Source organism: Ursus arctos, unplaced genomic scaffold (assembly GCF_023065955.2).
Source record: "Ursus arctos isolate Adak ecotype North America unplaced genomic scaffold, UrsArc2.0 scaffold_33, whole genome shotgun sequence".
NCBI lineage: Eukaryota > Metazoa > Chordata > Mammalia > Carnivora > Ursidae > Ursus > Ursus arctos.
Genome location: NW_026623019.1, coordinates 11,258,178 through 11,276,008, shown reverse-complemented (window position 1 = coordinate 11,276,008; position 17,831 = coordinate 11,258,178). Strand labels below are relative to the sequence as shown.

Genomic DNA, 17,831 nt, shown 5'->3' with positions numbered 1-17,831 from the left:
TCATTTTATGATTCCAGCATAACCCTGACACCAAAACCTGACAAAAACAATATCCCTCACGCATACATATGCAAAAATCCTTTATAAACTATTAGTACACAGAATCCAGCAATATGTGAATAGTGCACATGTCCAAGTAGAGTTTATTCCAGGAAGGCGAGATTGGTGGAAAACTAATCTAATTTATATCAACAGAATAAAGTACAAAAGCCATATGATCATCCCAATAGAAGCAGAAAAATGTAAATTCTTAGCAAACTAGGAACAGAAGGAAACTTCATCACCCTGATAAAGCACACATAATACTTATTATACATGGTAGTATGGGAAATGGTACTTTCAATGGATAATATTACAGGAGGCAGTTATATACAACAAATTTCACCATTTAAAATACACAGTCACACATGTAGGAGGAAGTTCTGGTCCTGTTGAGAAAAGTTACTTAGCACACACACACAAATAAAGGTCAAAATTTCAGGAACCCATGTCCCATTATCCATACAGGATTCAAATCCTTAGCACAGAGGAAGCATGAGTTTTTGACTCAAAAAAAGGCACTCAGTGTAGGCTAAGCAGGCCATTTCCAACAAGAAACCACCTAATTGCCCCTGACCGAATGCCCTCCACAGCATGCCATGTGTCAGACTTGTAATCCAAGTAATCTACTTCAAAAAGCTCTCACACCAGACCATAAACTCACTGGTTAAGCTTAAATAATTCCAAACTACACAACTGTCTTTTGGGAGTCCATTCTATAATTTTATACAGGCAACTTTTTATGCAATTACCATATATTCACATTCCCTGCCAACTCCCAAACCAGAAGGAGGGCAATACGGTAAAAGCCAAAAAAAGTAAGGATTCTTTTCTTTCCAATCACTAGTGTATCACAGAAAGAGAGGACCACTTGAGGTGATTCAGGGTCCTGTCCTCATTTACATCTAATCTTTAGGGCTTTTAAAAGAAGGTGACATACCCAAAGGGAAGGAAATCTTACTGACAATAACAATAGCTGATTAAAAAACAATCGCAAACAAGCACTATTCTACACACCTTCTCATTTATTAACGGATTTAATCCTCACAATCATCTTTTGAAGTAGATAATATATCTACATTTTACCGATGAGAAAATTATGGCATAAAACATTTAGGAAACTTGCCCAATTTAGTAGCAAAGCCAGAATTTGAATCTTGGCAGCCTCCTTAGAGACTGTGCTCCTAACTACCAAGCCACATTGCCTTGTAGCGGCTTAGAGTCTCTTAGCCAGATACAGAATTCTCATTCTTTTTGAATAGGTTTTATCTAAAAGCAACAACATATTGATTCCCACGCTCCCCATCAAAGAAAAACCAAGTTTATTCCAATTCCGAGTTTATTCAAAAAGGATGTCTAAGACCAAAGGTCCATCATTATGGTTTTTATCTCTTAAAACAGTATTCAGAGTTAGTAGTAAGAATAATTCTGTCATAACTTCAAAACACGTTACAGATGGAATTATGGCTGTTTTTTCTCTTGCAAAGCAAATTCATTCCCCAGTGATGACAGAGATAAAAAGAGAAATTCACAAAATTGAGTGATTGTATATAAGTTACCACTGGTATAATTAGTGGCTATTTTTTGCTTTAGTTTAAGTACCAGAAGATAAGCACCAGGTGAGTCAAAGTATTACATTGGTTACTTGCCTCTTTGAGGAAAACCTCCATATCTTCTTGACTCTCAAATACAAAAGCTCTCAGGTCATTTGATGAAATATGATTTTCAATATATTTGGCATTTTTATTATCTTTCATATTGATCTAAACAAAAAGAAAATATAAGTTAATTCTCATGAAATCCAAACTGATTACTAGAACATAATTTTACTTTGATTTAATCAGTTTAAATGTAATACTTGAGGGGGAAAAATTTGGTATTGAAAACTCAACATTTTAAAACCTCTACTTAATTTAGTACCCAGAAACATTTAATACATAGTAAAACAAAAAACAAGACTTGAATAAGCACCTGATGCATATCAATTTTGATTTTATCTAGGAAATAACTACGTTCCTTTCTAGTCAACTCACTGGAAAACATCTGAAATAGGCTTAGGCTGTAATCTAAGAGTATAAACATTTCTCATTGATCCCCAAACTTTTAATATTTTTCTTAATTTTCCAGAGGAAGTCATACATGGCAATAACTGATCAGTACAAAGAATTAAAATACAATTTTAACAGTGCTTTCAAGAGAAATCCTAGGCTTGTACCACTAGAGTATAAGCTTTAGGATTTATCTTTTTTAAATATGAACAAATCAGGCACTTCATGAGGCTCAATGCTATGGAAAATACTAAGGTCAAGAGAACAAATTGTTTCAAGACGACTACAATCTACTTTTTGCAGATGATAAGTTAGTTAACAAAAAGCAGAACACAATAAAGCTCCATAAGAGGGGTATATAGAAAGTGCTCTCTTATGGAATTGCGGGGGGGGGGGGGATAGATTATCTTCAGCAAACGAAAATCAGCTTTCTTGAAAAAATAAAGATTTATGAAAGAGAAGGTATTTATGTACCATATATATAAAAGACTAGTTAAGAGCTAAGACTCTGGGGTCAGACAGATGTTGCTTCAAATCATGTACCACTTAAATCTCTGAAAATTTTAGTTCTTCACCAAAATGGGCAGAGTAAAACAGTCCGTATCTCAGGAATTTAGTACAATGCTTGTCATGTAAACATTGGCAAGTATTACTCTCTCTCTTTTAAAATACAAAATATCAGGTAGCATAAAAAAAGGGGAAAACTGATATGCAAACAAAGTCACATAAAATGCCTGGACATAAACACTATAGAAATTTAGCCTCTATCTTTTCACAGTTTTTTTGGTACCAATTACTTCATTGGAAGGAATGGTACAAATGAAAGAAAGTGGGCGTTAGCTACAATTTATAGAAAGGGTAAAATAACCCCAACGTGACCGCAGAAGTCACCGTTTTAAAAAGTTGTGGGTAAGTCAGCCTAAGACTTAGCTCCCATTGTCACTCTCCTTGATCAAAGGTACTCTTTCCTGGGGCCTCCATCTTGTGTTCAGTTGGTGATGTGGTCATTCCACTCTGAAGAATGTCACCTGCTCAAAAAGTCACATGCGTAGGGGTCATTTCTGTCCCTGCCCAGTTTGTGCACTTCTAGTAGTGACCGAGTCACACTTTCCCCAGGTAATGCAAACTGCACTGCACTCAGTCTGGCTTCCTGACATTCTGAAGGAAGGAAGACTTCACCACTCTGTTGGTTCTGCAGCGTCGTCCGCGACTTAGCATGCTCCTCCTGGTGAGGTTGGTAAAGAAAATATCTGGCAAAGTTCAAGGCTACTCCTTCACAACATAGTAAAGACAGAGAGAGGCAGACAGAAGAGACAGCACTTCAAGGTGATCTGGTGGTTGATGGCAGACTCATAGTTCAGTTTTTTAACATGAAATCTTTCTACACATCCTATTCTAGAACCTGTTTTATAAATTCATTAATAGGTCATAAATGTCCTCTTCTATTAATAGAGACCTAGGATGGCATTTTTAATGGCTGCATAGTGTTCCATTCAATGGACACAGAATAATTTACTGACCAATCTCTTTGGAAATTTTGTTCTTTGCCCCAGAATCATTTGTGCAATCATAAACACTGCTGTGAGGAACAGAGCTATAAATACATTTTTGCACACTTCTCCCACTGTAGACTGGAACGGTTAGAAATAAGGAAATGGATTGTTAGTTGACAAGTTATATGGCTAAAATTTTAACTTTACTAACTTGTCTACGTTGGTGACGTTTCAACTAGATATTGAAGGATTAAGTGTGTGTGTGTTGGGGTGGGGGAACACAGTCAGAAGGTGGTAGGAAAGGTAAAGGGTTATTCCAGAAAGGATAAAGAAGCAAGACTATATCTTTTTATCTCAGATTCAAATGTAATCTGAAATTTAAATATATGCCAGCTAGGAATCCCTCTTGGCAACGGGCTACTACTATTAAGAGAGATCAATGATAAAAGGATGGCAAACTTACTAAAGTTGTGAATTTTAATTTTGAGGTTGACATTTTAATAAAAATCTGTTGACAATTACTAGGCATTATAATTTAAGGCTCAAAATATTTTCTTTTCTTTCAGTCCTTACCAGATTAATCAAAACAATAATGTCTGCATCCAAAATAGATATTCCCTTCTTGATCTGGCAAAAATACTCTAATAATACATACCTGAGCAAGAAGAGAATACAGTATTATGCATATTAATTTTGCTAATAAAATCTAAGATATAAAAAAAGACAACCACATGAAATTATTTTAAATAAAGAATAATACAAACATGAAGAAAATAGAAGTTTTCATGAATCCTACAAGGACCTATAGTGCATTCCTTTCTAAAGAAAAAAAAAAAAAAAATTACCCAGCAGTAACCACCCTTAAGCCATTTTTGGGTAAGTTTTAAGTGCATATTATACCTAACTATATCATTGCCAAAGACTGTGGTTTTTTACTTAATTAAAATATTTTAGATGGAAATCTTCCTAGCCATTCCATGGCCACACTTCATTAAGTGATTTACTAAATACAGCTTACCCTATTCTTAATGACCCATGATCATCAAAAAGAGCTAGCTATCAAAGGTTAATGAGGTCAACAGACTGCTGGCTGCATTCTCAGAATCCGAAGAATGCTCTATTTGTAGGTGACTTTCTTTCTCTTCTGTTGGTTCCCCCATATCAACATAGTTGTTTCCAACAGTTTCTAGCCCTTGGACAGCATTTAATCTACTGCCTGCTATAACCTAAGAATAACAACTGCCAGAAGGAACTAGCTAACCAAACTAATGTTATATATGATTTCTGGTCAATAAGCCAACAGTTTCATAGACAAAGTTCAAAGACTTATTGGTCAAAACTCAGGTTTGGATCAGCAGCAAACCAGTAGCCACAAGTCTGATAATGGAAAACCAAGGTGTTAATAAGACTAGGGATTCTTAGGACAACAAAAATCTATAATGAATACAATAATAAAACTAACAGATGTTACCCAGATGAACATAATTTCTTACCGTGAGCATTATAGGCTCACAGACTCTTTGCTTAAATTTGTCCCGGTTATTTCTTAGCCATAGAACAGCATCGTATGTGTCACGGTATCTTTGTCTCAGCTTATCTTCCTTCTGATTCATAAGATTGTCAAATCGTACAATATTATCACCCACACCTAAAAAACGAAAATAAAGTGTTCTCTGAAAACTTTAATTAGTGAAATAATCCATTAGTAATACAAAAGGGGATCTTAGATCCAAAAGTTAGTTAGCAACACCACGCTGCAAGTAGCCACCACGGTGAGAGTGAGAAAGCAACACCCTGGACAAACTGTTATCAAATTTCCAAACACTTGACATAAAACATGATCTTTAAGCTATCAAAATTAAACAGGTCACAAAAATAAATAGGTCACGTAAAAAAAAGAGTAAGAAAACACTACATTTCCTAACATGAGATGATTGTACTAGGCCTTCAAAATTCTGAAAAATTATTTTCAACCTAGAGTCACATATAAAACAAAACCAAGATAAGAGGATCATGAAATAGGGATGCAAGGACTCTAAGCTTAATCCCCAAATACCTCTTCTTACAAGGTTACCCAAAGATGTGTAAGGCAGTAGTTTAAGAAAATACTAATGTAAGAGAAACAAACAAAAAGCCCACGGAATTCAGGAATAGCTTTACCCAACACTAGAAAAGGATCTGTGACAAATCCCAGACAATAGCCACACAGGCAGCTTGGAGAACAATCCGTTTAGATGAGGGGGACGGAGGGCTCGAGAACTCAAGAAAAAGCTTACTCTTTTTCTCTTTTTAAGGAGATGTTAAACCAAATGGTTTTTTTAAAAAGGTAAATTAAAACCTTTAAAGAAAAGCTATCAGTGAAAGGAAATCTAGCCATAACGCACCGCCTGGCTCTGCTGTGAACAAGTTTCACTGTTGTAAGGACAACACCTAGTATTTCCAGCTTTTAGAATTAACCCATCAACAGAGCTCATAAAACCTGATATGGTTCTCAATAAAATGTGTTCAGCCTTGAAAATATAAACACCAGAGTACAAATGAGAGGATGAGTACTAGTATTTCAGCTTACAAAGTGTGCGTTCAAGCAATACTGACAACTGCTTAATGACACGAGGTACAAGTATACGACAATAAATCAATAGTAAAGGTTAATGATTAGTAACTAGTATTAATCCTACTTGAGGAATTAAAATAGGATGGGAATTGTTATGAGCCAAAATCTCTATCTCAAGTTACAAAATATCAAAAGATAGTATCTAAAATTGGTTAATCAAGCCATGGTGAAATAAGAACATGATAAAAATATAAGTGAGGGTCTACTGGAAAGAACTGCTGAGTTAAAAATGCACACTCATGACAGTGGGTATGGAGGTTTGAAAGAGGAGGAGGAGGAGGGCATTCTGATAAACATATAAAATTGGGGTTTTCTTTTTTACTGATCTTAGTCATATGCACTGAGTAGACAGAACTTAAGACCTCTTCTATCTGAATAATGTTATAAATTTTCAGGGTCCAGAGGAAAGCAAAGCAAAGATGAAACTGGATGGGTTTCAAGGGAGCAAAGCTAATGGAAGGTTCTGAAGACTAGAATGAGGAGCTTACATTTGATCTGATAAACAACAGTGAGTGACTTTGTGAAGAAATCATTTTTAGAGAATTAAATCAACTGTCATGATCTGACATAAGGCAATGGTTAGCCTGTGGCAAAGCACGGTACGTATATGCTACCTAGAGGTGATTAAGGCATTAACTTGGAAAAACCAAGCTGAGCTTCCTCAAGGGGTGTGAGCAGCTAAAGACATGGTACCGGGGAGGAAGAAAGCCCATCAACAGAAACAGATCTCCATTTTACAAACATCTCTTCAACCTAAGTTTCACAAAACTTACTCTTTCTCTCCTTCTCTAGGCTCTCCTTCTCTCCTCGCTTATCAATTACCTCGCCTTCACATAATGCCTTTTCATCTTGAACTCGTCTCAGATCATTTGTAATGGCATCAATCTGGGGCTGAAGATTCTCACAGTTTTCTGCGCTCTTCAGTTCATTTTGCAAATCCTCTATCATCTTCCGAGTGTTACTTATCCTCCTCTGGCGGTCGTGTTCTTCGTTCTGTTTTACGGTTAACGCCTGCTGAAGTTCCTCAATCTAATAAAACAAAAGAAGGATGGTACTGGGGATTTTCTCTTGCTTTATTAGGCTTTTATAGTAATACAGTATTTAAAATGTGAACCACCAAAGAACATGGGTGTTTTCCTCACTAAAAGGTACTCTCCTATAGTTATTACTCCCACCAGACCACCTGTTAATTTGTTCACTAATACATCCTAAGAATCAAGAGCAGTGCTTAGCATATAGTTAGCACCTACTAAATATTTGCTCAATAAACAAAATACTTGTAAAGCCAATTCTCAGATTTCTAAATACTGACAGGAAGTAAATTCATATTACACACCAGAAGACCACAATTAAAACAGCATTTACATGTATATGACAAGACTTTCAATAAAGCAGTAATAATAGAAATGATAATGAAGATTATGTCACTCAAACTTTTTTTAGGATTTTGAGAGAAAGAATGAGGAGCGAGAGCACAAGCAGGGGTGGGGGGTGGAGGGTGGAGAAGCAGGCTCCCTGCTGAGCAGGGATCCCAACGTGGGGATTGATCCCAGGGCCCTGACCTGAGACAAAGGCAAACACTTAATGACTGAGCCACCCAGGCACCCCTGAAACTATTTCGACAAAATTACTTAGTAACACTTTAATATTTTAATAATCCTCCAACCACGTTTAGATTTGTTGACATATTCAAGGTAAATTATTTTTAAAAAACCCAGATCATAAAAGATGCCAGTGGATTTTTATCAAAACCTTACCAAGTCTAAGACACACATGCACACACAAAAATAGATATGTATGCAACTCTATTTTTTAAAAAAATAGAATTTTGTAATGTTAACATAGCACATAATTTGCTAGCTTGATTTCATTCCAAGTCCTATTTACTCTCTTTCTCCCTCCCCATATCAAAATAGGAACAAATTTATTATAGAAAATATGGAAAGTACACTAACTTTTAACAATCATCTATCATCTTAATATCCTTAAACCTTTACATTTTAATACCTACTTACATCTTTCTATAGAACACGTATGTTTTACTAAATGGCATCACTAAAACTGTACTGAATGCAGTTTCTCATTTCTCCCATGCCCTTGGCAAAACAAAATTTTGTTATCTGTGTAATGTCTGGTTATATGGATAGAACACATTTTGTCCCATTCCCTACTGTTGGACATTTGGGTTGGTATCAGTTTTTCCTAAGAATTTAACTTTGACAGTGTCAAGAAAATGAGCTGAAATATCCAAAATCCCCTCTCCTATACCAAACATGCAGAACACAGAAATACTTAAAAAGTTATAATACATATCTGTGATTGCAAGTTAACAATGTTCAATGGGGGGGCGCCTGGGTGGCACAGCAGTTAAGCGTCTGCCTTCGGCTCAGGGCGTGATCCCGGCGTTATGGGATCGAGCCCCACATCAGGCTCCTCCACTATGAGCCTGCTTCCTCTTCTCCCACTCCCCCTGCTTGTGTTCCCTCTCTCGCTGGCTGTCTCTATCCTGTCGAATAAATAAATTAAAAAAAAATCTTAAAAAAAAACAAAAAAGAAACAAAAAACAATGTTCAATGGACCTAAAAGAAGGTAGGAGACAAGAAGCCACAGTGTCCAGCCAGGAAACCCATGAAGTCCAAGGCAATGGAATAAATAGGTGTAGAATTAAGAATCACCATACACTGGGCGCCTGGGTGGCTCAGTCGTTAAGCTTGTGCCTTCAGCTCAGGTCATGATCCCAGGGTCCTGGGATGGAGCCCCGCATCAGGCTCCCCACTCAGCGAGGAGCCTGCTTCTCCCTCTCCCTCTGCCTGCTGCTCCCCCTACTTGAGCTTGCTCTCTGTCAAATAAATAAATGAATACTCAAAAAAAAAAAAAAAATCACCAAACACATGAAGAAGTCCAGCTCCATGAAAAAGGGACAAGAAATTTAGCAAACAGGGGCGCCTGGGTGGCACAGCAGTTGAGCGTCTGCTCGGCTCAGGGCGTGATCCCGGCGTTGTGGGATCGAGCCCCACATCAGGCTCCTCCACAATGAGCCTGCTTCTTCCTCTCCCACTCCCCCTGCTTGTGTTCCCTCTCTTCGCTGGCTATTCCTATCTCTGTCAAATAAATAAATAAAATCTTCAAAAAAAAAGAAATTTAGCAAACAAAACCTCTGTACTCCCAGCAAAACAGAGACCCACCAAGCTATCAAAAATCACTGGGCTACTGAAGAAATCTGTAGGACTATAAGATCTGTCTGACTAGGAAAACTGGGAAGCAGCCCAGTGGTCCCTTACCTTTTTCAGGTAAGTTTTCTGAACTCTGATTCACGTGCAGCTCTCATCCAAGAGACTTCCAGGACTAATCCCATCATACTCCGGTTTTAGCTCAGACACCAAAGGTCCCAACTCCTAGATCACCCATCATCTTCAATTTCCACGAATGTTCTCTCTTGTTCTACGTGACACTGGGCTATTCTTCAAAGACACATCTCCCTAGAATCCTAAGGTGACCTGCCACCATCCTTCAGATAGCTTCAGAACTCAGAGGTGGGGAGGGTGTTAATCCTCATTAATCCAAACTGTACTATTTCCCCTCCATTAACAAAGCTCCACTTAATTTCCCTTGAAGACCGTGGTATCAGGCTTTACCACTCATTTTCTCTGTTGCTGTGTTAACTACCTCCCTCAATCTCCTTCCTCACTCCATTCGTTGATGATTTTAGCATGCCACTCATTGCTTTCCTCTCCATATGTTGAAGTCCCATGATCTCACTCTGTGTTCCTGGACTTCAACTTCAACCATCTTTTCTTAAACCCCTCCTCAGCTACCTTCTCCTACGGTTATACTTCAGATCACGTAAAGCACCAAAAATCATATATCTGAAAACCATTTCTACAATCCTATTCTTCCAGTCCCCTTTACTTCCATTTTACTTACTGTGGTATTTGATTCCATAGGGTCCTGTAATAGCAATGACCCTACTATCTTTTCACAATCCATCATCCCCTTCATTTCTTTTTCTTTTTCACCTGCTGGGGTTCTCCAACCCAGCATGAGAACCACTCCCTCGCAAAGACTCTTGACCCTCCACCTATGTCACATCAGCCAGGAAAAAAGGCACAGTCTCTGTTAAACCTAACTATCTACCTTCTATGTGTCTGTATCCAAGCAGCTGAACTAATTGAAGAAACTCTCCAAAAACGCATCCCACTTTGAATTCATGGCCACAAAACTTAAATAGGAACTCAAAACTACCAGACAAACCTATTACATTTCTCTAATAAGTGTATGTGCTCATTCTAAAAGGAGTTCCATACCTTGGCCTCCTCCTTTCTCAATCCTTTATTGCTGCAGGCCCTACAGTCACTCAGCTCATGACTTTGTCTCACACTTCATTAATAGCATAGTTAAAATCAGTACTATGATCAGAGTACTATTCTGCTTTAAAACCCATCACCCTATCTCCAACTGTACTCACTCCATTTTATCTTGTACATTGTAAGGAGAATCCTTGGAGCTACCTAAATCTAACCAAGGCTACTCCAAGCAGTGTTTCTCCAGTTACTTATGGTGAAGGACCATTCTAAAAAAATTCCAAGCCATCAAAGGTCAACTTTTATCAATTACAACTACAATAAATTATTAATCATTTTTGGAAAACAGTTTGTCAATTCCTTCAAAAGTGAATTGTATACATATGATATTCTACTCCTAGGAAATGATCAAAGAAAAATAAAAGCACATATTTGTACAAGAATACTCATGGCAGTTTACTGGTTAATAGCCCCAAACCAGAAATAACCTTATGTCCATCAATAGGCGAGAAGATAAACTGTGGTCTCAAGTTTAACAAAAATAAAAATACAACATATCAAAATTTGTGGACACAGCCAAAGCAGTGATGAGAAGAAAGTTTACAGCAGTAAGTACATACAGAAGAGGAAAAGTCTCAAATCAATAATCTGAAATTTAAGCTCAAGAGCCCAGAAAAAGAGCAAAATAAACCCACATCAAGCAGAAAAAAGGAAATAATAAAGATAGGAACAGACATCAATAAAACTGAAAAGGGAAAGACAAAGTCTATGAAACAAACAGCTGGTTCTTTGAAAAAAGCAATAAAATTAACCTCTAGAAAGGTTGCCCTCCACCCATAAAAGAGAAAACAGAAATTACCAATATCAAGCATGAAAGAGGGGTATCATTGTATCACTACAAACATCAAAAGGACAGTAAGAAACTTTATGCACACAATTTGACAACTTAGACATGATGGACCAATTCCTCAAAAAACATTAGCTACCACAACTCATTACATATGAAATAGATTATTTGAATAGTTATTAAAATTCATAATTTTAAAACTCCCCAAAAAAGAAATCTCAAAAACCCAGATAGTGTCATTAAGAATTATTCAGAATGTTTAAAGAAAAATTAACACCAATTCTACACAATCTCTTTCCAAAAAAAAGCTGAAGAGGAGAGAACACTTCCCAATTCATCTGATAAAGACAGTTGGTATTCTTGACACCAAAAGCAGACAGTACAAAAACAAAACTACAGAATATCCCTCACAAACACAGACACAAAAATCCTTAATTAGTCAATACAATTCAACAATATATAAAAGTATATTTATATACCACAACCAAAAAGGATTTTCAGGGATGTGAGGTTATTTGATAAGGGAAAAAAAATCGAGGTAATGCATATTACTAAGCTAAAGATAAACATGGACACTATCAATCGATAGATGCAAAAAAAAAACAAAAAAAAAACCACAACTAAATCCAGCAATCAATGATACTCTCAAAAACATGGGACTAGAGTGAAACTTCCCAAACTTGATTAAAAAAAAAAATCCATACAAAACCTACAGCTAATAATATACTTCATGGTAAAAAAAAACAGTTGCTTTCCTTCTAGGATCAGGAACAAGATAAGAATGTCCATTCTTGCCATTCTTATTCAACACAGCGCTGAAGTTCTAGCCAGTGCAGTAACGCAAGAAAAGAAAGATATGGCATACAAATCAGAAAAGACAAAATATCCCCATTTGTAAATGCCATGCTTACCTATGCAGAAAATTCCAAGGTCTCTATTTCTTAAAAAGAGAGAGGGAGACAAAAAGAAATACTTAGGTGTAACCTCACAAAACACAGAGGACATGTACACTGAAAACTACAAAACGCTCACCGAAGAAATCAAATATCTAAATGAAGACATACCGTGTTCAAAGATTGGAAGACTCAACACAGTAAAGATTTCAATTCTCCCCAAACTGATATACACGTTTAATGCAATTCCTATTAAAATCCCAGCAACATTTTTCTGTAGATATAGAAAAGATTTGGATGTCATCAGGAATGGCAAAATCAAACTATGAAAACTCTCTCCTCCATAAAAGCAACGAAAACACTGACAAAAATTGTCAAAATAAACTTTTTCGGAACTCTGGAATTTAATCAAGGCTTATAATTACCTGGAGACTATTTATTCAAGAAAAATGCCTGAATCTTGGTAAAAACAGCAAGCCCTGTGGAATTCTGAACACGCCCCATTCCCTTCCCCAGTTCCATGGCAGCCTTGAAAATCAACAGCCTACAATCCCAGTGAAATCAGCAACATAATGACCACTGGAGAGGTCAGAACAAGGTTAAAAAGGTTTCAACTTCTCATTCGCAGAGAACTACCATTATCTGATCTATCTGCACTTCCTGGAAAACCTTACTACAAGGCCTATCTTTATTTGACATGACTCCACAGCTTTCAGCCTTTACCCTGAACGCATCTGTTAAGAACAATCAGTGTCAAGTGTTTAATACCACAGCTGTTTCACGAGGAATAACAGTTGTGGCAAACAATAAGCTAACCAAAAAAACTTAAAAAGCTGGAGAATGAGACACCCGTAGGAGACCTGTGAACCTCCTGGGGAATCTACAGGGCTACATGTACGAGTGGACAGTGTGCATGCTTAGGACTCCACACATGCTCAGGACTGGAAGAGGCCCTAAGCTCTCACAGAGGCTCTGTGTACACAAAGAATGTTTCACCTTGAGGCTATGCGCAAATAGGAAGTGATATCCAGAGCTGTAAACTAGCACTGGATATTAACCAAAGCTTGCAACAATTCAGAAAGCACTTTCTGAATCTTGGTATGCAGTAAAAACACTACCCTGCTGTGTCCCGAAGGTGTGACCCAACATGCATGAAGAGACCCTCAACAAAGAAAGAGAGACATCCTGGTTGCAGTCATTTAAGAAATATCTGACCAATACGCTAACTCAGCAAGAAACTTCATCAGACACAACAAAAAATACAAATTTCAAAGAATTAGTTAGGAAAGTAACTAAACAGCAACAACAAGCCTGGGGAGGGAAGGACAACTGATTTCAAAGCTGCCACATCATGCTACTTAAACGGCCAGTTTCAATAAAAATTACAACACTTTCAACAAAAACAAAGTATGGGTCAAAAAAGCAAGTCAAAAGAAAATATCCCTGAGGAAGCCCAGAAATAGCATATAAAGACTTTAAAACAGCTATTTTAAAAATGTTCAATCAACTAAAGAAAACCACGTCTAAAGAACTAAAGGAAAGGAAGAGAACAATGTCTCATTGAACAGAGAGTATCGACAGAGAAAAAAAGTATAAAAAAGAGCCAACTAGAAATTGTGGAGTTGAAAAGTAAAATAATAAATAAAAGATTTACCAGTGAGGCCAAAGAGATTTGAACAGGCAAAACAAAGGAAACTTATAGATCAGTCACTTGAGATTATCCAGTCTGATGAAAAGACAAAAAAATGTGTCAAAGCAAACCACTGTACATCAAACCATGCAGAAGAGTCCCAGAAGAACAGGGAAAGCAGCAGGAGGGCTATCTGAGGAAATCAGTAACCCCAAACTTCCCAGCTTGGATCTAAAATATTGATCTGCACGCCTCAGAAGCAACCTAACTGCCCTGTAGGATAAACTTAAGGACAGTCACATTGAAAAACATCATCCTTAACTGTTGAAAAGACGTTGAAAACAAGAAAAAAGTAACTCATCATGTAAAAGGGATCCCCTATAAGATTAAAAGCTGACTCCTCATCGGAAACCAGGGAGCTAGAAAGCAGTGGAATGTCATATTCAAAGTGCTGGGAAAGAAAGAACAAGAATTCTCTATCCAGTAAAACTATCCTTCAAAAACAAAGGATAACTTAAGACATTGCCAGATAAACAAGAACAGAGAGAATCCGTCATTAGCAGATGTAAACTACAAGAAATCCTGAAGTCTTTCATGACAAAATGAAAGGACACTAGACAATAACTTGAATCTATACAAAGAAATAAAGAGAACCAGTAAAGGTTACTACACAGTTAATACAAAAAAATAGTAAAAATGTACCTGTTAACATTTTTTCTCTTATCTGACTTAAAAGACAATCATTGTGGTATTAATAAAAAATCTTTCTTTTCTTAGACCCTAGTCCTTGGCTTGGAGTTCTTAAAACCCCTGGAATTTCCTGAGTGACAGGAGCATCTTCGGTTATTCATACCAAGCACCCAAGCACTTTTGACTGTGCCTGATTTTATGCTAATAAGATGACTCTTGGAAGGGCTCCCTAGAGAGCTACAAAATGGAGACTGGTTGCCAGAAGAATCAACCACATGGATTAGAGGGCTGGAACGTTTATCCCCACTCCCTGACCTCAAAGAGGGGGAAAGAACTGGATATGGAGTCCATTTACCAATGGCCAAAAAATTTAATCAATCATGCCTACGTAATCAAACTTTAATAAAAAAAATTTTTTTCAATGGTAAGGTTCTGGAGCTTCGGCTTGCTGCAGAGGTCAATATTCTGGGAAGGTGCTGCACCAGAAGAGGGAACGAAAGCGCCGAACGCTATGCTCTACACCTTGTCTTATGCATCTCTTCCATTTGGTGTTACTGAGCTGCATCCTTTATGATAAACTGGCCATTGTTAAGTATGACATTTTCCTGAGTTCTAGGAGTCGACGTAGCAATTACCAAACCTGAGAGGGGCGGTGGGAACCCCTGAATTTGTAGCCAAATTCTTGTAGCCAAGAAGTGCAGGTAGCCTGGTCCTGGGTACTTGAGACTTATGTATGAAGCAAGGGCTGTCCTATGGGACCAAGCCCTTAACTTGTAGAGTCTGCTCTAATTCCAAGCAGTTAGTATCAGAATTGAATTGAATTGTAAGACACCTGGTATCAGAGAATCAAATATTATTATTACAAAAACAGAACTACATGAAGAAATAATTACAAAAGCTGTGCTAATAGGCTTATAATAATTAAAATACAATTTGTAGGACAGTAACAGTACAAAGGAGGGACAAGAGAATGGAACTATATAGGGGCAAAGTTTTGCATACTACTGAAATTAAGTTGGTATATGAACCAGATTGTTAAATAAGTCAAGATACTGTTATTCTAAAGGCAGCCACTAAGAAAATAGCTAAAAAAAATACATGGTGTAAGAAACAAGATAGACAAGGCAAGAAACAACAATTGTTGGAGAGGATGTGGAGAAAGGGGATCCCTCCTACATTGTTGGTGGGAATGCAAGTTGGTACAGCCACTCTGGAAAACCGTGTGGAGGTCCCTTAAAAAGTTAAAAATTGAGCTACCCTATGATCCAGCCATTGCACTACTGGGTGTTTACCCCAAAGATACAGACGTAGTGAAGAGAAGGGCCATATGCACCCCAATGTTCATAGCAGCAATGTCCACAATAGCTAAATCGTGGAAGGAGCTGAGATGCCCTGCAACAGATGACTGGATTAAGAAGTTGTGGTCCATATATACAATGGAATATTACTCAGCAATCAGAAAGAATGAGTTCTCAACATTTGCTACAACATGGACGGCACTGGAGGAGATAATGCTTAGTGAAATAAGTCAAGCAGAGAAAGACAACTATCATATGATTTCTCTCATCTATGGAACATAAGAACTAGAATGATCAGTAGGGGAAGAAAGGGATAAAGAAAGGGGGGGTAATCAGAAGGGGGAATGAAACATGAGAGACTATGGACTATGAGAAACAAACTGAGGGCTACAGAGGGGAGGGGGGTGGGGGAATGGGATAGACCGGTGATGGGTAGTAAGGAGGGCACGTATTGCATGGTGCACTGGGTGTTATACACAACTAATGAATCATCGAGCCTTACATCGAAAACCGGGGATGTACTGTATGGTGACTAACATAATATAATAAAAAATCATTATTAAAAAAAAAAAAAAAGAAACAAGGGAATTAAAATGGTACAACAGAAAATATTTAACAAAGAGGAACAAAAAAGTCCTAAGACACAGTACAAACAAATCAGCAAAATGGCTCACGTAAATGCTACCTTTGTCAGGAATCACATCAAACGTAAATGAATTAAACATTCCAATTTAAAGGCAGGGGGAGGCAAAACGGATACAGAAGATGGCCAAGTAGGAGGACCTTGAGCTCATCTCCTCCCATGCACACAACCAGATGACAGCTACAACTGTACAACTAACCAGGAAAACAATCTAAAGACTGGCAGAACAGACCCTCACAGTCAACTAACTGTAGAAAGGAAGCCACACGTAACAGACACATGAAAAAATGTTCAAAATCATTAGCCATCAGGGAAATTCAAATCAAAACCACACTGAGATACCACCTTACGCCAGTTAGAATGGCAAAAATAGACAAGGCAAGAAACAACAATTGTTGGAGAGGATGTGGAGAAAGGGGATCCCTCCTACATTGTTGGTGGGAATGCAAGTTGGTACAGCCACTCTGGAAAACAGTGTGGAGGTCCCTTAAAAAGTTAAAAATTGAGCTACCCTATGACCCAGCCATTGCGCTACTGGGTGTTTACCCCAAAGATACAGACGTAGTGAAGAGAAGGGCCATATGCACCCCAATGTTCATAGCAGCATTGTCCACAATAGCTAAATCGTGGAAGGAACTGAGATGCCCTTCAACAGATGACTGGATTAAGAAGTTGTGGTCCATATATACAATGGAATATTACTCAGCTATCAGAAAGAACGACTTCTCGGGGCGCCTGGGTGGCACAGCGGTTGGGCGTCTGCCTTTGGCTCAGGGAGTGATCCCGGTGTTGTGGGATCGAGCCCCACGTCACGCTCCTCCGCTGGGAGCCTGCTTCTTCCTCTCCCACTCCCCCTGCTTGTGTTCCCTCTCTCGCTGCCTGTCTCTATCTCTGTCGAATAAATAAATAAAATCTTTAAAAAAAAAAGTTTAAAAGAAAGAACAAATTCTCAACATTCGCTGCAACATGGACAGCCCTGGAGGAGATAATGCTAAGTGAAGTAAGTCAAGCAGAGAAAGACAATTATCATATGATTTCTCTCATCTATGGAACATAAGAACTAGGATGATCGGTAGGGGAAGAAAGGGATAAAGAAAGGGGGGATAATCAGAAGGGGGAATGAAACATGAGAGACTATGAGAAACAAACTGAGGGCCTCAGAGGGGAGAGGCGGGGGGAATGGGATAGACCGGTGATGGGTAGTAAGGAGGGCACGTATTGCATGGTGCACTGGGTGTTATACACAACTAAGGAATCATCGAACTTTACATCGGAAACCGGGGATGTACTGTATGGTGACTAACATAATAAAAAATTAAAAAAAAAAAAAAAAAA

The 17,831-nt window shown here is 37.9% G+C and overlaps 1 protein-coding gene across 2 annotated transcripts in view; it reads right to left on the bottom strand.

Annotated features, from left to right (window-relative positions):
- SMC5 (structural maintenance of chromosomes 5) overlaps positions 1–17,831 on the bottom strand; it is an 89,912-nt gene that overhangs the window by 36,701 nt on the left and 35,380 nt on the right. For both annotated transcript variants that reach the window (XM_026519350.4, XM_026519351.4), the window contains exons 9-11: positions 6,968–7,223; positions 5,074–5,228; positions 1,689–1,802 (exon numbers count right to left, since the gene is read on the bottom strand). In XM_026519350.4, coding sequence (XP_026375135.1) covers positions 1,689–1,802; positions 5,074–5,228; positions 6,968–7,223 — 525 coding nt within the window. The remainder of the gene's footprint in view (positions 1–1,688; positions 1,803–5,073; positions 5,229–6,967; positions 7,224–17,831) is intronic.